The sequence below is a fragment of the Bos indicus genome, chromosome X, assembly GCF_029378745.1.
Source record: "Bos indicus isolate NIAB-ARS_2022 breed Sahiwal x Tharparkar chromosome X, NIAB-ARS_B.indTharparkar_mat_pri_1.0, whole genome shotgun sequence".
In the NCBI taxonomy this organism is placed as follows: domain Eukaryota; kingdom Metazoa; phylum Chordata; class Mammalia; order Artiodactyla; family Bovidae; genus Bos; species Bos indicus.
Genome location: NC_091789.1, coordinates 138,632,916 through 138,657,401, shown reverse-complemented (window position 1 = coordinate 138,657,401; position 24,486 = coordinate 138,632,916). Strand labels below are relative to the sequence as shown.

The following is a 24,486-nucleotide window of genomic DNA, read 5'->3' as shown; positions in this document are numbered from 1 at the left end:
CAAGTGAGACCACCTGTTTATTCACCTTGTACCAGGTGATGACCTGGACACGTCCTACAATGGCACAGAACACTACGGGAGGGATCCCTGTTGAATACACACACACACACACACACTTCTCTGGATCGATTCCAATTTGACGTGAAATACCTGGAATAGACTACTAAAATTCCTTCAAATGGTGTTCTTTGTTTCCAATTGAAGAGTGTCCCATAGAAACTTCCTGGCCTTTTGCAAAACCAAATTTCTGGAAATTCTTTGAGGACTTCACACTTCATGTGTTCTAAGAGCCACACCCTCACTGAAGTCAGAGCAAACATGGGTGATGTGATTTGAAAACAAGCTCTGTGCCATGCTGCAAGAAGTGTAAAGAGATCTTCCATATGTTCTACGGCAAAAACATCACAAGCGCTGTCATTAAACTCTGTCCAGGATCACATAAAAGGAGTTCTTAAAATTTTCTGATTCAATTAGGTGTATGATTAAAAAGGATCCACAAAAATTACCTATAGGTTTCCTCTCTGGAAATGTCAGCACGCATTTCCCACTTGAAAGATCTTCTACACTTAAAACAATTCTGCCACATTGGACATAATGAGCTTCAGAAGAGTTACCATTCTCTCTCATTTGTAGCAGCACAATACAACAAAAATTACTGAATGTTAAAAGTGGTGGAAGAGCTGTTACAGCAGTAATCATCTGTACATACTCTTTCTTCAATGGTTGTTCACAAACAACACTTTCCTCTTTCTCTTCTTTACTATCAACACTCAACTTGATTCTTTTTACCTCTGATCCTACTTCATATGGCACTGAGCTTAGTACTGGTGATGAATTCCGAGTCAATTTAAATATCTTATTTTGACACTTAATAAGTGGAAAGGTGGAGTTAGAGCCTTGATCCACTGACAGCAATAAAGTCACATGATTCAGGGACCTGTAAAAAATACAGAGCTCAGTTAAGTCTAAAAGGTCATCAACCACATGATTAAATGCCTTTAAACAGTAAAAAAAAAAAAAAATTGTTTATTCTCTCTTTTCCTAGGAAACATCATTTCAAATGTAAAATAGATTTTAAAATTAAGTATAAAAGCAAACATAGTTCCAAAGATCCTGTAATAGCACTTTTCTTGAAACCAGAAAGCAAAAACATTGTAAATACGCTGGACTTCACAAAGGGAATTTTTTTTTAAGAGAAAGGAAAGGTAGAATAATGCCAGTATTTTCTTTCTAGGGTAGATTTTTCACCTTTCCTCTTAAATAAGAGAAAAAAAAACCCTACTCACTTAAAATATTATTTATTTATTTTTGGCTGTGCTGGGTCTTCGTTGCTGTGTGCGGGCTTTGCTCTAGTTTAGGTGAGCAGGGGCTACTCTCTAGTTGCGGTGGTGCACAAGCTTCTCATGGCAGCGGCTTCTCTTGCTGCGGAACACAGGCTGTACGGCGCAGGCCCAAAATAGCTGTGGCACACAGGCTTAGTTGCTTCCCGGCTTGTGGGATCTTCCCAGATCAGGGATCAAACCTGTGTCTTCACTGGCAGATGTATTCTTTACCACTGAGCCACAAGGAAAGCCCTCTATTTGTATTTCATATGACGACTAGAACATTTAGATTACTATGTGGCATGCATTATACTTCTGTCGGACAGTGCTATTCCATAGATCAAGATGACATTATCATGTTAGAATTTACTTACACCTTCAAAGAAGATGTGGCTTTCACTCCAATAACCAAGCTATCTTCTATTACCCGATACCATATCTTCTCTACTAGCTGTTCTAAATCTTGAAAATTGTCTGATAACTTTTCGTTGAAGGTACAGACAGGATTTTCTTCTTCACCACAAAGAGTAACAAGACATTCCTTATGGAAAAATATGTTTAAATAACTGATTACAAAAATATACCAAATGTAGCAAAACAAAAAATACAATGTAAACCAGTTTTTGGCTGGGCCTTATGGCTTATATATTTTAAAGTAAATTATTATCAATGATACAGATAATACATAATTCACTAAAATAAAATTTATAAAACATACAATTAACTATCTACTTGGAATTACCCTGAATATTCATTAGAAGGACTGACTCTGAAGCTGAAGTTCCAATCCTTTGCCCCTGATGTGAAGAGCTGACTCACTAGAAAAGACCCTGATGCTGGGAAAGATTGAAGACAGGAAGAGAAGGGTGAGAGTGGATGAGATGGTTGGATGGCATCACCGATTCAATGCACATGAGTTTGAGCAAACCCCAGGAGATAGTGATGCGCAGGGAAGCCTGGCATGCTGCAGTTCATGGGGCTGCAAAGAGTTGGACATGACTGACCTACTGAACAACAACAACCCTTGGATCAAGAAGCATGGCCTAACTGTAAATAAGGCTCTGGATACCCAACATAGAGCCAGCAGGGATATAACCTTGAGTCCATTTTGAAAAATAATCTGACAAAATGTGCCCAAGGCATGCTGAAGACAATGCAATCTTTATTTTATCAGTGACTAACTCTATACTTAGAACTGGAAATTTTTGTATGAATAACATTGATTATATTTGTGAAAATTTTCATTTTTTTTCATTCAAGTGTAGTTATTGCTAAAATTTTCTTCTTTTTCTTTTTCTTTAATTCAAGTACAGTTGATGGTAAAGTTTTCTTCTTAAAAGTCCAGGCCACACTCACTCATTTCCACACACATATGGACTTATAATACAAATGTAAATAGGAGGAGGAGTAATGATAATAAAAAAAATACACAACACTTACTGAATGCTTACTATGTGTCAGGCACTGTTCTAAATGCCATTCACGTATAAATATGTTTAACCATCACAATAACTCTAGTACCCTACGTTGGTAGTATTATTATCTACATTTCCCAGATGAGGAAAAGTTGAGGCAGAGGAAGGTTAAGTACCTTGTCCCAGGTCACACAGTTGACAAGAGGCAGAGCTGGGATCTGAACCGGAGCCAACTGCTTCCAGAGCCCATGGTGCATATTAACTATTACTCTACACTGCCCCTCTGCATGGTAATTACTGAAAAAAGATATGGGCATCCACATTCTAGTGAACTAAATGTGTTCCTAGGAATTTGATACTTCTGCCACTAGCTATGAGATTTGAGGCAGGGTATTCACCTGAAACAGAAATTTTTATTACCTGCCAGAATTGCTTTTAAAGATAGCAATGTAAAGGGCTCAAAGCAGTGCCTTGCAGACAGTGATTTCAATGCATTACTTTCTAACCTTTCTTCCCCTTTTCTAATACCTGTAAAATCACTGGGCTCAAGTAGGAAAGGGAAATGGGGAGACCGAACAATGGCTTTCAACAGGACTTGCATGAGGGTCCCCAGGAGATGAGAATAGTAATACAGAAATGCAACATGATGTGCTTCTGTTCTTACATTAATGGAATCATTTTGGGCCAAAATCCTCATGTTGCTAAGACTGAAATACAGACAAAAGGCAAAGACCATTATAAGAATGGTAAATTTTAGAGGAAGTCAGAGTAAGATGTTAAAGTCACCTGAGGAAAGAAAATAGGCAACTTCAAGTGTGTCTATGTCCAGCTTGTCTTGATTTATCTGTAATTCAACTATACTGTCTTTCTCTGTATGAAACAAATATGTATAAACACTATTTTTTATGTCAAAGCAGTTTTTGCTAATATTCTACATAACCACACTGGCATAAGTAACTGCAAGGTACCTGAAGAGGTTCTTACAATGGTAAACCACAAGGAAAATGAGAATAAAATTATAAAAAGCAAATAGGACTGAAAAGGCATAGCAATTTAGGGACATTAACTAGAGGAATAAATATTCTTAGAAATGAATCACGCAACAGACTAAAAGAACAATCATTATATTAAAGATGAAACTATGTCACCATTAACACAAAATAAAATAATAATTAATATATTCTGTTGAAGAAGTCAGAAAACATATACAGTTGTCCCTTGAACAAAAAGGGTTTGAACATGCAGGTCCACTTACTTACATGTGAGGACTTCCCTGGTGGCTCAGATGGTAAAGAATCTGCCTGCAAAGCGGAAGACGCAGATTCAATCCCTGGATCGGGAAGATCCCCTGGAGAAGGGAATGGCAACCCACTCCAGGATTCTTGTCTGCAGAATCCCATGGACAGAAGAACCTGGTGGGCTAAAGTCCATGGGGTTGCAAAGAGTCGGACGTGACTGAGTGACTACACTTTTCACTTACACGTGAATTTTTTTCAATAATAAACACTACAGCACCACACGCTCCCCGGTTGGGTGAACCTGCAGATGGGGAGCCGCAGTACAGAGGGTCCACAGCAATGCTACTTGTGAACTGTCAACTGCACATTGGGCTGGAGCCCCAACCCACGTTGTTCAAGGGTCAACTGTAATTCACTTAAGAGTAATTTCTATTCAAACTATACAAATAAAACAGTTTAATAGTTACATCTTAAAAAAAAAAACAACTTGTTCCTCAAGGTGGCTGACAACTGAGATTTTAATATAGAATAATTTGCAAACTGGTTAAAAGATTGGTTTTTTAACCAGTTTTCAATGTCATAAAAGCCCACCATTACATGATCCCTGCCACTGTGCTTCTTGATTCATTGAACAACACTTTCTAATACATTCCAATATTCCAATTTAAATAACTCTTAAATAGCTTTTAGATTTTCAATTCATAAAATGATAAAATGGTCACATGTTTAACTTTACCTCCTCTGCACTTAATGTACTATCATCTTTTCTTTGAAACAGGTTCATTAAAGCCTTGTAAGATTTTGATATAATTTTTTCCTTAAGCAAGAGATGCTGCTGTAATTCCCAAATAGAAATGAAACCAACCTATAAAGCATAAAGAAAAACCATTGTCAGAGATATAATTTCAAATGAAACCAAATATACTAATAATTCAGTAGGTATCTTCTCCAAATTTGCTTATTAATTCATTTTCCTATAGATAGCAATGAATACTCAGAGCAAAGCAATTTTATTAAAAAAATAAAATCTCTAATTACAAAGGAAAGTAATACAGCAAATAAATGCAATAGCTTACATATCAAATTGAGACAATGTCAGTGTATTCACATGTTTCACAACTAAGTTAAGTATCGATATGAATATGAATAAATTTAATAAATATGCATAAAAATAAGGACTACCCCAACAAGAAAACCTTTTCTTATTGAAATAATTTCTGCAAGAACAAGATGTCTCATTATGAATAGAAATGCTTACTTTTGATTTAATATTGTTTGAAATCTTCTGTTTACATGACTTTTACAGCAAAATTTTAAAGGTAACACATAACAGATTCCAAACTGTCACATTTTTATTTTTGTGCAAATAAACTCAATGTTGGGGTTAACTCTTAACTACCAGGGGGATAAAATGGCTCTCAATGGGCAAAGAGCAAACTGTTCCTGTTATTATACCAGATAAATAGATATCAGCACTAAGGATAAAACATTCATGAAATATATTTTACTTCTGAAAATTTAAAGAGTTGCGCCATTGAACTTTCAGAAGCTGTTTCATTGCAGATGGTGATCTGAGACTGTTCAAGTATTAATTTAGCTTTTAATATGTTTTTCTAAACTGAAAAAAAACAAGATATATCCTGTATTTGCCTTTCTTTTATTTATTTTTTTTTGCCTTTCTTTTAAATTACATTTTAAGACAGATTTTTTTTTCCTTTTATCAATGAATAGAAGTTGGAGAATGAAGACTGAACCCTATCTTACCTCATTGCACAAAATATGTCAAGTGTCTAGCTAATATTTTAAAACTTCCTATGTTGGCCTAGTTCTGAGGGTTCCACATCACTCACACTCCATCACTCACTGGTTGAGTAATTCATGACTGACGGGACGTGAGATGTACCTGTCCAAGGTGGAGAACCAAGTCTGAAAATGCTGGAGGGGTAGGGGGCGGAAGAAGAGGGACACACGGGCAGGTTGACAATGAGGACCCCCTCAGAAATTTTCCGTGTTCTCGCTTCCTGACTCTTGTCAACATGATCCCAATTCTCCAAGAATAAATCATGAGTCATTAGACTACTGAAATGTTCTATGTTGTTACAAGTTGTGTTATAAAACTATGAAATAAGCCCATGACAATGTATTGAAACAACATACAAAGACATCTCACTTCCCCTTCCTAGACCCTCAATCCCACTGGTAAAGACAAAAGATTGTTTACCTTTCCAGAACTTTCCCATGTGTATGTTAAGGTATGTTTTCATTCTTCTCCCCCAAAACAAATAAAACCCACCCCAAACCAAATACAGGAGCACACTGTACTGTGTGACGCTGAATCTTGCTTTCCTGTTCTTATTGTGACCACTCTCATACATGCAGAAAAGTGCACAAGATAAAAAAAAAAAAAAAAAATTCACAGACTAAGGATGAAGTAGAAACCACTGGAATCACACTCAGGTCAAAAAAGCAGCACTTTCAGAGCAACCCATGGGCCTTCCCCAATCGAGAACCTCTCTCCACTGGAGGCAACACTACTCTCCCCTTTCAAGATAACTTCTTCATCATTTTACCATCATCATATCAACTCCTAAGAATATGTTTCATTTGTGTGTGTCTTTTGCTTCTGAACTTTTGTAGGTGGAGTCATTCTGTATGCACTCACTTTTCAACTCACCCATTTCTCACTAGTAGCTGTAGCTCGTGCCTGTCACTGCTCTGCAGCATCCCATCAGCTCGCTACCCAGCTGCCCTCTCCTCCTCCCGCTAGTGGACATCTGGGCGCAGTTGTGGAGCATTACCACCAACACTGTGAACCTTCTTGGACACGTGTACAAGTGTTTCCAAGGTCCTGGCCTTGCCTTATCCCCTTCAATGAGTGGCTGGAAAATAAACTATAGAGGGGAAAGACAGTGGGCTGAACTCCAGTTCCAGCTCCACAAACCACCTCACAGTTCTGGCTCTCCATCAGCTTCCCTGTATGCACAATGGTGGAGAGGGTAGATCTATTCATCTCTAAAAGGTCTTCCAGCACTTAGAACTGTTTTTAGCCACAATGAGAGCTAGTGGTAACATGTGGATACTTGTTTACAGAAATGGTATTTGGTTATTTTCTGTGAATAATTAATTAGGATGCCTTGTTTCTTCATGTGCTCACTCATCCACTTATGTGGGTGGCTCATTTTCTTTAAAAAATTATTTGTGAGATTCAGAAGAGGCCTAGGATAAATGTGTGTTCCTGCAGAGGACTTTATGTTGGTTTGGCTGGGTGACGAGGGTACTACTGCTTTAGTAAATACAGAATGCTCCCAGGGCAATTGTGCTCTGCTTGTCTCTCTGGGTTCCAGCCTTTAGAGTGTGGTCTGCTAATCTATTCTTATATTAATATTTTCAGCTTTTGAAGCTTAAAAAATATATATTTCAACTATCATTTTAAGTTGTTTTTTATTATCAGAGTTGATTAAAAAAAATCAAGTGACATTATCAGAAGTGGAATTTCTAAAAGCCATGCTTTCATAAATTAAATTATTTGTCATCACTTAAAGATTGTATAAAAAGGTACCTTATCCTTTTTGACAGCTACATAGTATTCCATGGTTCAGTTAAATCATAATTTATTTACCATACTAATGATGGATATTTAGATTTTGACTGAATTGTGTTTATAAATACTATTTAAATATTCCTGTAAAATCAGTTTTGCTTACATATATAAGTACAACCTTAGAACAGATTTCTAGAAGTAAAATTGCAAGAGTAAAAAGACATGCAATTCACATTTTAATAGCTATAACAAACTTCCTTTCAAGAGACTGGGCCACTTTATATACTCAACAATACTGTTTTAGAATGCATTTTATATTAAGTAAATTAATCCTCTGTCAAATCTTATAATTTCCTTTTATAAAATTTGTCTTTTTATTTTACTTTGTTTGGAGCACAAAAGTTTTTAATGTAATCCACTTTTTCCTTTATGGTTCTTTGTCCATTATGATGCTTTATTTATCTACTGTTCACATTTACATCTAATATGTGTTCACTAAGTATTTAGTGAATTCACTTTAATATTAAAATACTTGCAAAAAAACTTTTTAAGGGCCTGCAAAGTATAAATATTTACTATCTGGCCCTTCACCAAAAAACTTTGCCAGGGATACAGAAAACCATAGAGGTCAACACAAGGAAACAGTCAGACAAATCCAAAAGGAGGGACAACTGGCTTGGCCTCAGCAGTGTCATTTTTTTCAAAAGGTGGGGAGGGCTTATTCTAGAGAAGATGACCAATGAGACATATAATAATCAAGTGCAAACACTGACTGGATCCTGAAGAAAGCAGCCATATGAAACATTTTTGTGGCAACTGAAGCCCTCTGAATATGGACTGAATAGTAAATAAAACTGAGAGATTATATTAACTTTCTAAGTGAATAACGGTATTGGGGTCACACAGGAGAATGTCCTTATTTTAGGAGACGCCTGCTAAAACACATAAGAGTGAGATACTGAATATTTGCAACTTTCAAATACATGTACTTACACACAAGCAGAAACAGATAAGGCAAATATGATTTTTATAAAGTAATAATAGGGGAATCTACATGGGGACTAGAGATGATCACTGTATTATTCTATGAATTTTCTGTATACATAGGAAGCTTGGGGCTGGTGCACTGGGATAACCCAGAGGGATGGTATGGGGAGGGAGGTGGGAGGGGGGTTCAGGATGGGGAGCACGTGTATACCCATGGCGAATTCATGATGATGTATGGCAAAACCAATACAATATTGTAAAGTAATTAGCCTCCAATTAAAATAAATTTAAATTAAAAAAATAAAAAGAAAAAAAAGAAAAAAAAAAGGCAGGTTATGTGAGAACAGGCATCTTATAATCACATTTCCATGTAAACTTGTATATATTCATTAAAAACATCAATAAGAATATGCAAGTCAGAGTTTTAACACTGGTTATATCACAGTAGTAGAATTAAAGATAATTGTTAGTCTCTTTTTAATATTTCTTGGCATTAAAGTCTGAGTATTTTACAGGGAATATGCAGTAACTTTGTACACTTGGGAAAATATCGAAATCTTTTTTAGAGAGTTTTGTATGGAAAACATGAAGGTAAACTATTCATGTTTGGAACATGTCATCATTCATCTTATTTACTGCTCTTTTAAAAGAGTAATGGTATACTGACCCTAAAACTACAAAATACGTGTTTTCCAAAAGACAGATGTTTATGTTTTATCTTATAAGTCTTATCAAATTCACACAATTTTACTACAAAAAACTATCATTTTAGATGAGACATTTAAAAGTAATGTCTTAATAGCTTTTACAGAGGGACCAAAAAAGGAAATAGATCCTTTGAAATACAAGCTTCCCCACTAACCAAAAGCAGTGCATGCCTGTGAAACCTTCGGTAAGCCATGAGAAAAGGGTGTAAAGCAAAGAAGCAATTACCTTAGGGCACATCTTGGTAAGGGATGCACCAAATAATCAAGATAGAGCCCAGGTGCTCAGAGACCCGGGCAAAAGCCATGGCGGCTGGCTGCTGAGAGGCTGAGATAAGGTGCAGAAAAGGAGCGTGGCAGGACCACTCTCGCTGCTTGGGATGTGTGCTGCAATGGCTTGTTGCAAAACAAACGCTGAACACTATTTTTCGCTTTCCCCTTTTTTCATAAAAGCAAAATTCCTCTTCAGATTTCTTTTGGCTAGCAAAAACAGTTTTTGCTAATGGAGGTCTTTCTTAAAAGCAAAGTGGCGTAAAGCAAAATGGCATTAAGCAAAGTAGCATAAAGCAAACTTTTGAAAAGCAGGAGATAACCTGTACCATTTCTTTTTTCCCCAATCACTACATTGCTTATACTTTAAGGACCTTTTGTTCAATGTTCTTTCCTTCATTTAGAACATCACTAATCCAAAAAAAGCAAAAGGAAACAGACACTAACTTTCAATCTTCTTTCCAGAGGTAGAACCACCAAATAACAATTCCCATGTTTGTCGTCAAATAGGTCATCTTCATTGCAATCCAACGTTTCACCCTAGTAAACAAAACAGCACATTAAAACTGAAATTTTGAAATAAACTGAAAATTCCTACAATTAAATACAATTAAAGTTTATCCAAAAAGCAGTGTGCCACAAAATACACCATTTTCTCCTAACTAGGAAAAAAATGAATACCACTATTACCACCCACGGAACATTTGTATACTGCCTCAAAAAGTATCAGCTTACTAGGTTGTTTTTTTTTTCTTTTTCTAGCTTACTAGGTTTTTATAAAATGTCCTAACTAGAGAAAATAAGAATTATTGTCATTTTACAAAAAAAAAAAACCGAGGCTCAGAGGTATTTAAGATAGGCCTGAAACTTTCGGGGTATTATTTCTCTTATGTTCAAGATCTTAACACATTGTGAACTGTTACTTCTTTTAATAAAGCACTTTCACTTGATTTTATTCCTTAATAAATCTAATATCACCATGCTTTATTGGCATAAAATGTGCTCTTCAGAAGCAATGATGAAGTTAATTTACAGTATTGTCACGAGCAAATACCAGATACACTATATTTCAAATTTACACCAAAAACAGTAATGGTATACTGTTTGTATAACACTTGGTATACAATTGTATAACATCTGTTGAAAGGAGAGTCAATATACTATTTAAAAGATTCAATGTATGTATTTTTAAGTTCTCAAAGTTTTACGTATGAAATCAAAATATTTAAAAGGTGGGTCAAAAGCATGAAACAAATATTTAAAGGTAAGTCAAAAGCTTTAAAGTACTCAAATTTTCCAAAATGTTCTTAAAGTAATGTATAAAAAGTAAACAGAACCTACCGAACAGTTAAAGGCGTCATGGCCCATTATTTCAAAGGAACTCCGGCAATCTGAATTCCAGGAGTCCTTAAAAAGTAGCAGTACTTGTTCCGTTCCAGTTCCAAAGAAGTCATCTATCAGTACTGAACGAATTTTCTCCCATTTGGCAGCGACCTGAAAGAGAGTGGTAAAGAAGGAACAAAGAAGGAACACATGAATACATATAAAGTGAGCTAAATCCTTTTGCTGCACGTAGTTCTACTTTGTCATCTTCGACCTTACAAGTAAGTCATGAAAATGGTAGTGCAAACACCAAGAACCAAACTAAAATAAAGATGTTGGGAGATCAGAAGACACAAGGAGTCATAAATTTGTAGATAGCAAGATACTTCTATTTAATATTTTATCAACATTTGTCCAGGGGCTGTCACATTCCTGATTCCTATATAAAATTTTTATTATAATTTATAAATGTTAACACTTCTCATGACTAACTCTAGTGAAGATTCTTTCTCTAACTGGTTAATTTAAGGATAACCCTCACTCCATGAGCCTTAGTGGATATGTATTTATGATCAAACCAATTACACAAGGAATTCAGTTGCATTAGGTAACTAGAAGGTACTAGCAAACACTTTTAAGAGCTCTCAAAGCAGAGTAAGAGTCCATATGAAATTATAATTAATTAATATATCCTGAATTCTGGTAGGAGAGAACATAGTGATTATGTGGGGCACAGAAGGGAAGAGATCCTAATAGTGGGGCACCTAGAATCATCATAGCCTATTGGAATGATTTGTTAAATTTATACCAGAACGTGAAATCCCAAGTTTAAAATAGAAGACAACTTCTTAAAGATCCATAAAGCTGAAGGCTTCCAGATTGATCCCCTGGAAAACTAACAGAAGGATCAGATCCTTCTCCCTCAGGCAGAAAAGCTGAAACCCCCATGCAGAACCCCAGAAGAATGGATACATCATCTTCCAGGTAGAGGGGAGCTTGCATTCAAGCAAGAATACATAAGACTCTTCAAGCTACGTAATCAAATATCGATCTTTCCCCTATAAGGCTAATTCCAAAGCAGTGATGTTTCACTCAAAACAGTGAGTTTTCACTCATGCAAGGAGAAAGCTTATTTGTAAGCCCATAGCCTCCCTTTCTCCCACCACCCCACCATGAGTAGCATGCATTATAATGAACCATGTCAAGAGACACTGGCAAAAAGAATGTGCTCAGCACGCAACCACCACAGAGCTATGCATGCATGCATGTACACACACCTGCAATCTCTAGCTCTAGAAGAGGGCTGATCAAAAGAAATATAGGTGAACCACAAAGGCAGGGCACATACATGACTTTCAATTTTCCAGTAGCCAATAAAAGAAAATTATCTAGTAGCAGTAAAAAGGTGATTTTACTTTTGAAAGGCATTTTAGTCTAGCTAAAATATTATCACTTCAATTCAACAGAATCAAGAAAAATTATTAATATTTTACTCCCACTTTCTACTAAGCCTTTGAAATCTGCTGTGTATTTGACATGGACAACACATCCTAAATCTGACCAGCCACACTGCAAATGCTGGATCACCACCTGCAGCCAGTTACTACTGACCATATCAGACAGCACACCTCTAAACATACTGGCCTCTTTCTACCTGACAACACACCACTATCTGTTTCACACATACTTGACAATGATCTCAATTTTGAAATGCCTGCTACAAAGATACTTGTCACAACTTGCAGAGGTAACTTCTACTCAAAAGAAAAAGCCTAGGAGAAAAGCTAATTATGTTTTTCTCCACACTCAGCTCTCTCTTTCAAGCCCTATTACTGGATTGAGGACCAGGGCCTTTATGAAGCATTGATCTCAGAACACAGTAACCTTGATTTTCATTATTTATTCTAATTTATGCTTATTTGTAGTTCACCTATCTTTGTAAGTTGCCTTAATTCCTGTTTGTAATGAAGTAGCAAAAGGATGGATGGATGAAATCCATAGCCAACGCAAAGGAAGACTGCATCTGATGTTTTCTCCCATTTGGGGGCAAAACCATCAAAGGCACCATTCTATTACTCAATAATGTATTCATTTTACTATTTAAAACCTCTTGATACCACAAACAGGAAATTCCTTTCACTAGGCAACGAGAAAAATATTTTTCCCCTTAATAGTATGTTCCATTCAATTACAAAACCTCCTGTATTTACTTTATATTTCTCTTAACTGCTAAACGAAGTGTATTGCTCAAATGCAATTACTTCCCTTAACTCAGGTTTTCTGACATGGTTATTCTCCCTTTTATCTGTAGATTCTTAAACTTTATTCTTGTTGCTAAAGTAATCAAGTATTTTACCGTAAGCTACATCAAGTTTTCTTTTTAAGTAGGGGTGTATAAATAAACACCATGACAGGGACAGGAGCTGTGAAACTCCCAGAGTGGAAAGGTATCAGAGACAATCTAGAAGCGCTTAACTTGTAGGTATCAGGATGTAGCTCCCGAGCATTCAGTACTGGGCACTTGAGAATAGCTTAGAAGTACAGAATCCCTAAAGAGGTAGCATAGCGATTGCCAGTAGAGATGGAGGTAAATAACCTGTGGAAAGGCTGGTGGTCTAGTGTAGAAAAAGAACCCTAGGATATGATTTCAAAGCAGGGAGCCCACCAGTTACAGGCCCATGTACAAACAGTGATACAGTCTTCTGCCTTGGGTAACGTGTTGGTGGCAGAGCTCTATGGTGTCTGAGCAGGGAATCCATTTCAAGTAAGAGAGGACTATTCCACTGAATGAATGAGACAGGAAGTTACTACTCCTTAGCCAGGTGAAGAGGGAACCTTAGGTAAGCACCATTGCTGATGACAGCCCCAGCCCTCGTCCAACATGATAGTAGCTGCCACTTTCTGGGCTTGTCTTGAGCACCAGGTGCTGTCCAAGTCACTTTACAATGTCATTTTATTGAATTCTCCCCTCTCCGAGGCAGGATGATGGCAAATTCAAACAGACAGAAAATGAGTTCACAAAATGTAAATACATCCCTTAAGGTAACACTAGTATGGTGTTCATCTGGGATTGAAACCCAAGGTTAACAGTGTTCTTCCCACTACTCTGACCCCAATAAGGAGTATAGGCTTTACTATTAACAGATGCTTTTCCTCACACCACTTCTTCAAACAGAAAATGCTACCTTCCCACAAAACCTTGAAATAAAAGTGTGATGAGCTTTTAAAGATTGCTCTCAAAATAAAAACAGGACAGTTTTCAAATTATTTTCCTTTTGAGAATTTAAGTCCTCTGTGTGTTGCGGAGGTTGCACATGGTCACATAATTCCTACTAGCATCAAGGTAATCTACAAGGAAAAGTCTCATAAAACATAATTTCAACCTATTTCCACACACACAAATACACGTATACACATTCAAATAAAAAAAAAAAAGCCTTTCAAGCTTTCTGAAACATTTATCAATATTTCATATCAAGGTGATAATCCAATGAGAGACATTTTAACTGAGCTTCTAATGAAATGGACAGGGCACATCAAGTTAGGCAGTATCTGCTTTTTGTTTTCCCAAGTAGCACAAGAACTTAAAAAGCTGTAAAAAGTACTAAAAACTGCTTTGGAAGATACCAAACTATTAACACTTCAGCACACATAACTGAATATGCTGATAAACGCCTTATGCCAGGGGGATGCAATGTTAACAAAACATCAGGGTCAGAGAGATATTGGAGATACATAATTCCAGTCCACCAATTTCCTTCTCATTTTCTACACCTTTTTACTTGTTATTGAACGTTCAATACCAGTGAGTATTTTAAAGCAATTTCAAACCTTACATTAAAAGACATATGACTACATATAGATAAAATGTGAATGCTTTTTCAGAGGACAACTGAGTTTCAAAATGTAACATAATGTAATTCTCTAAGCAACAATTTCTAGAAAAATTAACATGTTGCTTTTCTCTGGAGAACCATCATTTGTCTCTAAAGGGACGATGACAGGTTTCAAGCAACTCCTCTAGATTTCAAGTTTAAAACAACAACTACCAACTTTTTCAAAGTTCAATAACTGATTTGAGTTTCCCAAAAAGGCTTATGGTCTTGTTCTAAGTAAAAATACAAATCCAATTATTATTGCATTAATGAAAATTAGAAACAGTTATGGTAAAAGACAAATAGATAGATAATAATTGTAGTTATGTATTCATGTATTTCCAAAAACTCAAGGATTTTATGACTCAAAATGGCAAGGCAAAACTTATTAAATAACATTCAGATAATCATTTTAAGAAAAAGGAATGCTGTAATATACATGATTTCCTTTTAAGTGCAGGACTAAAAATCAATTTGGACAATAAGACTCTAGGATGAATCCTATGAAGCGTAGGGATGCTTAGTAGGTCTAAGATGATGCCAACTGAATGATTATAAGTACCATACCTGAAAGCTCTTTTCCCAAACAGCACAAGCATGACTGGACTTAAAGGATATGATGAAAAGGAGTTCTTCTTCACCTGAATCCACAAGTTGAACTGCACAAGGATCTCCAAATGGAAGCTGGCACACACTTGTAGGAGTCCCATTTAGGAATGAAATCAGCTGATTTTTTTGAGTAAGGGCAATCAGAGACATTCTTAACTGGTCATTGACAATCTCAGTTGAATAGACATGCACAAACGTTATCATGCTGGTATAAGCAGGAGGGATAATGTATGTATCACTTATTATTTCTGCCCTTTCAAGAGAGTACGCACAAAAGTGGGTATTCCAAGTTGCATAATCTGATTTTGAAGGCTTTGGAGTGCATCCTTCTGCAGATAAATAACATCTCTTTGGTCCTAACAAAACCATACCTAGATTTTCAATCTCCCCTGCCCACTCAACAGAGGAAAAGTTCATGGGCACAGTGACAACTTTGCCAGTTTGAGAAGAGATATAAAAGAATGTCTGACCATGTCTCCATAAAACTAAAGGGCCATTAAGGACCCTTATACTGTCCTTCATCTCATAGCCTAGTCTAAAACTCAAACACTTTTCAAATTTATTGGTACCATGAAGCAACAGTAGAAAATATTTGAAAATGTTCTCTTCTTTAATGCACTGTATCATAACATAAGGCAGATTGATTCCAGTTCTGAAATCTGAAACACAGTCGCAACACATAATTTTTAAATGAGAGTATTCTTCTTTCATGCTAAAGAATCCAGTGGATTTCTGAACAAATCCCTCTGGTCCTCTGCCAAATACCATTCTTCTGACATGTAACACAGGTGTTTTTTTAGGCCCTTCATCTACAAAATTTCCTTCAGACAAATGAAAAATAAGGACTTCTCCATTATAACAGCAGAACCTTTCTTGTTCAGTAGATGACATTGCTTGTTTGCTAGTGAATCTACAGTATCAAGTCCAATTTGTGTTGGTCCAGTTTTTGAAAGCAAGTCAATTCCAGTTGATGCTTTTAAACCTAAAAATGAAATGAGGGAAACTGCCACTGAGTAGGCAGAGCTGAAAAGAAAACACATGTTTTTGTTAGAGAACTATTACACAGGTAACTGTAAACATTATTAACATTTTTTAGCTTTTTATGCTATCTTAACAATGCCACATTTATCAAAAACTGTATCTCAATAACACGATTCGCAGCAACATGGATGGACCTAGAGATTGTCACACTGAGTGAAGCCAGACGGAAAAGGAGAAATACCATATGACATCCCTTATATACGGAATCAAAAAAGAAATTATACAAACGAACTTATTTATGAAACAGAATCAAACTCACAGACTTAGAGAATGAACTTATGGTTGCGGGGCAGGGAAAGGATGGGGAGAAGGGATAGTTGGGGGGTTGGGGATAGATATGTAGACCCTGCTATATTTAAAATGGATAACCAGCAAGAAACGACTGTATAGCACAGGGAACTCCGCTGAGTGTTATGTGGCAGCCTGGATGGGAGCGGGGCTTAGGGGAGAATGGATATATGTATCCCCTTCATGGATCACTGCCTTGTTGTGGCAACGGGGCTTACATAATTCAATGAAGCTATGAGCCATGTCGTGCAGGGTCACCCAAGACCAACAGGTCAGACCAGAGAGTTTTGAGAGTTCTGGCAAAACATGATCCACTGGAGGAGGGAATAGCAAACCACCCTAGTATACTTACCATGAGGAACACCATGAACTGTATAAAAGGCAAAAAGATTTGACACTGAAAGATGAGTCTCCCAGGTTGGAAGGTGTCCGATATGCTACTCGAGAAGAGTGGAGAACAACTAATAGCCCCAGAAAGAATGAAGCGGATACATGTGTATGCGGAGCTGAGTCCCTCAGTTGTTCAGCTGAAACCGCATTGTTAATCGACTATGCGCTCAGTTGCTTCAGTCCTGTCTGACTCTTTGCAACCCTAGGGACTGTAGCCCACCAGGCTCCTCTGTCCATGGGATTCTCCAAGCAGGAATACCGGAGTGGGTTGCCATGCACTCCTTCAAGGGACCTGCCCCGCCCAGAGATCAAACCCGTGTCTCTTGCATTACAGGGGGATTCTTTACCGGCTGAGCCACGGGGGAAGCCCAATGTGTCCTGCAATTCATATTCATTCTTGCATCTGCTACTACTGCTGCTAAGTCGCTTCAGTCGTGTCCGACTCTGTGCGACCCCATAGACGGCAGCCCAACAGGCTCCCCCATCCCTGGGATTCTCCGGGCAAGAATACTGGAGTGGGTTGCCATTTCCTTCTCCAATGCTTGAAAGTGAAAAGTGAAAGTGAAGTCGCTTAGTCGTGTCTGACTAAAGTCTGTATCCCAAATATCATTTCTGTAGAGCCCTTAAAAAACACAGTTTGCAAAGAAGGCAAACAAGCACATCACAGAAGATAAATGAATGTTAACAGCATCTCTTAAAAGGTACATGTGCTCCATTATAAAGAACCACAAACTTTCCGGCTCAGAGAATTTCTTAAGGGTTCTACCTCTGTCTCTCAAACATATAGTCCTAACCTGGTTTCTCCCTCTACGTCTTAGCCCCTCTACAATGACATCTCAGTCAGTCAAGGATTCATATTAGGATTGCTTCCATAGCCCAGGCCCTTGGGTTTCTGCCTCCCTGAGAAAGGAGTTTCTACAGACTTGACAGCCAAAATGAAAGCCCGGTGAGGTGGGGGACGGGGGCGGGGGGAGTGGTGGAAACCAGGAAATGCTGTAGCATGACTTAAAAAAAAATCTTCATAGGAGTAATAGAAATAAAATTTAAATCTTATTTTGCAAAAGCAATGCAGTTTTACATCCTAAGGAAGTCACTACTCTTATTCAAAGTAGAAAAAAAACAGAGGATTAGATATTGTAATGAACACAAGAATTAAAAAATAGCCATAAATTGTTCATGCTTATTATATGCCAGGTACAATACATGCATTATTTAATACTCACAAACATTCTTTTAAAGTAAGTATTCTTAAAACTAATACAATTATGTAAAGTTTAAAAATAAAATAAAATTAAAACCAGAAAAAAAAAAAAAAAAAAAAAATAAAGTAAGTATTCTTAATATCCCATCTTTTAATTTTTTAATTTATTTTAATTGGAGGATAATTACTTTACAATATTGTGATGGTTCCTGCCTTACATCAACATGAATCGGCCACAGGTATACATGTGTCCCCCCCATCCTGAACCCCCCTCGCACTTCCCTCCCCACCCTATCCCTCTGGGTTGTCCCAGAGCACTGGCTTTAGGTGCCCTGCTTCTTAAATGAGAAAACTGTATTTTAATGAAGGTCAGAAAATTTCCCAAGGTTACAAAGCTAATCAGCAATGGCACTAGATTTAGAAGAGGGGCCCTCTGGCTCCTGACCCTATATTTCTAACCACTACATTGTCCTGGCACGTATTCCCTTGCTCTGAAGACTGGGTATAAGAAAGGCAACTTGAGACAATAAGTAAGGCAGAATAAAGAACAAAGAACACCCCCTCCATTGAACCCATGTGAGAAAACATGTAAGAAAAAGATGGTGAAGTCTCTTCATTCACTGGCTATGTATGCTGAATCACTCCAGTCAGTTCAGTTCAGTCGCTCAGTCGTGTCCAACTCTTTGCGACCCCATGGACCACAGCATGCCAGGCCTCCCTGTCCATTACCAACTCCCGGAGTCCACCCAAACTCAGGTCCAGTGAGTCAGTGATGCCATCCAACCATCTCATCCTCTGTCGTCCCATTCTCCTCCTGCCCTCAATCTTTCCCAGGATCAAGGTCTTATTCCAATGAGTCAGCTCTTCCCATCAGGTGGCCGAAGTAATGGAGTTTCAGCTTCAGCATCAGTCCTTCCAATGAACACCCAGGACTGATTTCCTTTAGGATGGACTGGTTGGGTCTCCTTGCAGTCCAAGGGACTCTCAAGAGTCTTCTCCAACACCACAGTTCAAAAGCATCAATTCTTCAGCACTCAGCTTTCTTTATAGTCCAACTCTCACATCTATACATGACTACCAGAAAAACCATAGCTTTGACTAGATGGACCTTTGTTGGCAAAGTAACGTCTCTGCTATTTAATATGCTGTCTAGGTTGGTCATAGCTTTTCTTCCAAGGAGCAACCGTCTTTTAATTTCATGGCTGCAGTCACCATCTGCAGTGATTTTGGAGCCCCCCAAAAATAAAGTCTGCTGCTATTTCCACTGTTTGGCCATCTGTTTGCCATGAAGTGATAGGACCAGATGGAGTAGCAGCTGTGCGGTGCTCGATCAACTGTGAGGAGATACCCCAGGCCCAAGAACAAAGGAAGAAGCCCCAGCAAGATGGTAGGGGTGGCAAAATCGTGTTTAGAATTAAACCCCATACCCACCAGAAACACTCAGAGGGCTCAAACAAACTTTGTGTGCACCAGGACCAGAGACCCCACAGAGACTGAGCCAGAACTGTGTTTGAGTGTCTCCTGCAGGGGTACGGGTCAGCAGTGGACTACCACATGGGCAGGGGCTCTGGGTGCAGGAGCCCTGGGTATGGCATAAGCCCACTTGGAGGAGGTTGCCATTAACCCCACCATAGAGCTGCCAGAACTTACAAAAGACTGGGGAACAGACTCTTGGAGGGCACAAACAGAACCTTGTGTGCACCAGGACCCAGGACAAAGGAGCAGAGACCCCACAAGAGACTGACCCAGACTTGCCCGTGAGTGTCCAGGAGTCTCCAGCAGAGGCATGGGTCAGCGGTGGCCTGTTGCAGGGTCGGGGGCACTGAGTGTAGCAGTGCATGCATGGGACTTTTGGAAGGAGGTGGCCATTATCTTCATTACCTCCACCATAGTTTGGCCCCAGGAGTCACTCCTGTAACAGTTACCAAATGCTTAGCATATGCTAAGAACCATCAGAGCACCCTCTGAATGGTGGGCCTGCTTTTCCTTAGATGTATGATTTACAGCAAGTTATTTAGTCTCTTTATGCCACCTCACATCCACATCTATGTAAGAGGGTGCAATAACAGCACCAAACCTACAAGGTATTAGAATTAACGAATAGAACTCACTTGAAATAGAACCTGGCCCATAGAAAGTGCTAGAAAAGGTTAGCTACTATCATTCTCATCATCATGGCTAGCTCTGGTTCATACAGTACCTAATCTTAGAAACATCAGAGCAACTGTATACTTAATAGTTTGTGAATGCTGAAAGGTCTCTTGTCACTTTAAATAACTCTAACTCATACTCTCTTTTCTCTTATTTGTGGATTATTTACACCAAGAAAATCAAGTACTTTAGAAATAAATGAAAACGAGGTCATGTACAAGTAAGTAATATAGTTTTCCTCTTTTGAATGAGAAGCAAACTCCAAAGGCTTAGGTTTTGTTCTTTTATTATAAAAATCTACCAACAATCCAATTAGAAAAAAAGTATCACTGAAGCATAATCTATTAATTTAACTTAATGTTGCCTGCATTTTATTAAAATGACTTGATTTACAGGCAACTCTACTTAAAAGCATATTAGATCATTCAAGTTGGAGACGCTGCACCTTATTGTCGAACTTCTGAAAATACATCACTTGTGGTTTTAAAGACCCTCACAAATTTCTTTGAAACTCCTGTCATTAAGAAGTGGCACTTAAATCTCCTCTCCTTGAATGAGGCCTGGTCATCATGACTCATTTCCAGGCACAGAATACAGAAGAAGAGTGGGTCACAGAGCATGGTGGCTTCCTCAGTGACCTCTTCCTTGGATCATTTGCACTAGGGAAAATCACCTGCCATATCATTAAGACACTTGGGCAGCCCTGTGGAGATGCACACACAGCAAAGAACTGTGGCTTCCTGCCAACAGCCAGCAAGGGACGGGGGCCTTTTGCCAAGAGCCATGTGAGTGAGCCTTCCTGGGATCACATCTCCCAGCTCCAGTCAAGCCTTTCTGAGCCAGAACCACCCCTAAACTGTTCCCAAAAACCTGGTCCTCAGATATTTTAAGATAATGAATGTTTGTTGTTTTACATTGCTAAATTTGGGAGTAATCTGTTACACATTTCTTTTCAAATCAAATTTATGATATCGTTTTTGAGAATTTCTAGAAGAATTACTGAAGCAACTGGAGATACTGGATAATACAAACTAGCAAAAGCCAAATGACTTCCTGGCTTGTTAGGCAACTCATGCAAAGATCTGGGAAAACAGGTATCTCAGAGCAGCTTCAGCTTTATCAGTAAAGCAGATAGGTAGTGAAACCAAAGGCACAGCTTTTACTTGTGAAACTGTTTTACATGAAATTAGTTACATTACATGAAAATGTATGACTAATAACTTCTTGATTTCAAATTTCCCACAGACATCTCAGACCTCTTAGGAGACTTCTAACAGAATTTGCTTTTTTGGCACTAAATGATATTTTTTTTAACATTATATATTCGGAGGTAAAGATCTAAGAACTCATCGTCTTTTACTACCTACTCACTTCAAAAGGTCTTGACTTCCTAATACTGAAAATAAACAAAAATAACTTACATCCAGAAAAGGATTTTGTTAATTTTAATATTAAATGTCACAACTAATGGGTCATCAACACAATGCTCTGGTTTACCCACAAGTGTGGCAGGAGTAAGCAGGATCTCAGTGCTAAAAGGTCAGTAGAATCATCCCCTTCAATAAACTTTAGAGTATGTACTGTTGCCCCTTCAAAATGTGAAGAGTTAGGAAAATCAGGCACCTTACATTGTATCTTTTAATGCTATCACTAAGTTCCTTAACTTAGAAACTTCTTTCTTACAATTTTCTGTCCCAGTTGTGTCTGTGATGGTTCAGGCTTTCATCCCTCATTTAGGCTGCAGTGAACGCCCTTTATCAGCCTTCCTTACTCTAGTCTCTCTCTCCTCCAATATGTCCATTCATTTATGCTACCTCAGTTATTGTTCTAAAACATAAACTTATCTGGTAACTGGCCCCTAATTCAAAAGTTTTGCATGCACCTACTGCTGTACTCCCCCACCCCCACCCCCACCAGCCCCCAAGTCTATGATTTGTATCCCTGAACTATGACCTGGAAAGATAGACGCTGAGTGATAATAGAGATAAAAAGTTGCAAACCACTGCTACAAGCTTTGAGCATGAGCTCTAGGCAAAAAGCAAACTTATTCTCATGGACTTAGATTCAAATAGATTTAAAAACACAGCTGTTATATGAAAGGCTATTTTTTATTTTTAAGTACTACTGCAAAAACATGCACATTTTCAAGATAAGTTATTTTACATGGATCATCTTCAGAGCTAAAAATCAGAAGCTAAACTATTAATTTATAAAAATAACTTTTTTCCTTCAAACTTTCTATAATAATCTCTATGCTTACTGAATTCACATATCTGTGAATATCTGTTTTATTTTATACTAATGCAACATCTACATTAAAGGTAAAAGTTCTGAGCATATGTTCACAAGACAAAACTTTAAAGCTATGGAATAAGTGGTAATATTCATTTTTAAGATAGAAATAATCTGGAAACAAGTAAAACTAAGGTTCAATGTAGAGGTTCTTAAACCAATATAAACAAGTCTTGATTAATCAAATCAGGACACCAGGCTTAGTATTCTAGCCTATTAGTCATTTGACTTTTTACTTAGTACTCTTACAACAGTGGCTGCAGAAAAAAACAGGTAACTCAAACCAGTTAAGTTTTACCTCCAGTCGCAGCTCTGGAGGAGGCTGGGGGAAAGAAAGCAGCAGGAAGGAAGATTTGGATGCAGATTATTTATAAAATACTAGGCAGTTAATTTGAGCTTTTCCTGTTCTGTATCGCCACACATCAAAGTTGACTGTATATTTTACACATAAAATGAAAACAGATGTGTGAGTATATTAGAAAAATGATACATGCTAACCTAAATATAGGCAACAAATTATCACCCTTATCCATCCTTCTCTCCCAGTCTGCCAACAAATAAACAATGTTTCTGTTAAATGCTAATAAATACATTTGGCATTATAAATTTCAGAACCAGGTCTGGTACAGGAAGATCCTAAAAGAGCACTATATTATCTACATATGAAAGCTATAAAATTCTCTAAGAAACCAATCGATAGACTGCAACCAGTGGGAAGTGTCTTTGGAATTCTACCTTTGGGAAAAAGGTAGAATTACGACACTCAACTGTAAACTTCACCTCATAATAGTAAACATAATCTTATGAGCATAATACACAGAGATAATCATTTTTCCAACATACAGGACATTGTTTACCTAGTAAATTAACTTGGCTACAGAATAGGTTCACTGTTAAAACTTCTTCTACCTATATAACTAGAAGTCATTTGTTGAGGCCTGCCCAGAGTCAAATCTCCCCTTTGCCTTTCCCAGCAACACTTAGTGTATCTGAAATTTGAATGAATGTGATCCACTGAGAAAATCAGGAAAGATTAAAGGTTCTTGATGCCATACTAAGGACTTCTAACTTTCTCTAAGGAATGTTAAACCACTGAAAGATTTCAAAAATAGAAACCACAGGATTGTACTTTTGAGTAATAAAGATCCTGGTGACAGTGTTGAAGATGGGGGAGTGAAGTGACACTGGAGGTGAAGTCATAAATTAGGAAATAGTTACAAGTACTTAATTAAAGGGAGACTTTGGAAGACAACCTGGCAGTGAACAGAAATGCATACACTTAGAAATTTCATTTCTAGATATTAACCCAGAGAAATAATCCTACATAATAATGAAGACTTTTTTCTGGAATGTTCACTGTGCTATTTTTTTAAAAAAAAGCAAAAACTTCAATGACCACCAATAGGGGAATGAATAGATATGGATGGAATATCATATTATAGCTAAGAGGAATGAATTAGATGTGTATCATTGAGCCTCTTGATGAAGGTGAAAGAGGAGAGCAAAAAAGCTGGCTTAAAACTCAGACTATTCAGAAAACTAAGATCATGGCATCTGGTCCCATCACTTCATGGCAAATAGATGGGGAAAAAAAATGAAAGCAGTGACAGATTTTATTTTCTTGAGCTCCAAAATCACTGTGGATGGTGACTGCTGCCATGAAATTAAAAGACGCTTGCTCTTTGGAAGAAAATCTGTGACAAACCTAGACAGCATATTAAAAAGCAGGGACATTACTTTGCTGATAAAGGTCCATCTAGTCAAAGCTATGGTTTTTTCAGTAGTCGTGCACGGATATGAGAGTTGGACCATAAAGAAGGCTGAGCGCCAAAGAACTGA

At 37.7% G+C, this 24,486-nt stretch overlaps 1 protein-coding gene across 1 annotated transcript in view; it reads right to left on the bottom strand.

The window, feature by feature from the left end:
• FANCB (FA complementation group B) overlaps window positions 1-24,486 on the bottom strand; it is a 36,792-nt gene that overhangs the window by 9,069 nt on the left and 3,237 nt on the right. The window contains exons 2-8 of the mRNA XM_070783435.1: window positions 15,243-16,307; window positions 10,819-10,971; window positions 9,925-10,017; window positions 4,712-4,840; window positions 1,697-1,863; window positions 507-937; window positions 151-388 (exon numbers count right to left, since the gene is read on the bottom strand). Of these exons, the coding sequence (XP_070639536.1) occupies window positions 151-388; window positions 507-937; window positions 1,697-1,863; window positions 4,712-4,840; window positions 9,925-10,017; window positions 10,819-10,971; window positions 15,243-16,175 (2,144 nt within the window). The 5' untranslated portion in view covers window positions 16,176-16,307. The remainder of the gene's footprint in view (window positions 1-150; window positions 389-506; window positions 938-1,696; window positions 1,864-4,711; window positions 4,841-9,924; window positions 10,018-10,818; window positions 10,972-15,242; window positions 16,308-24,486) is intronic.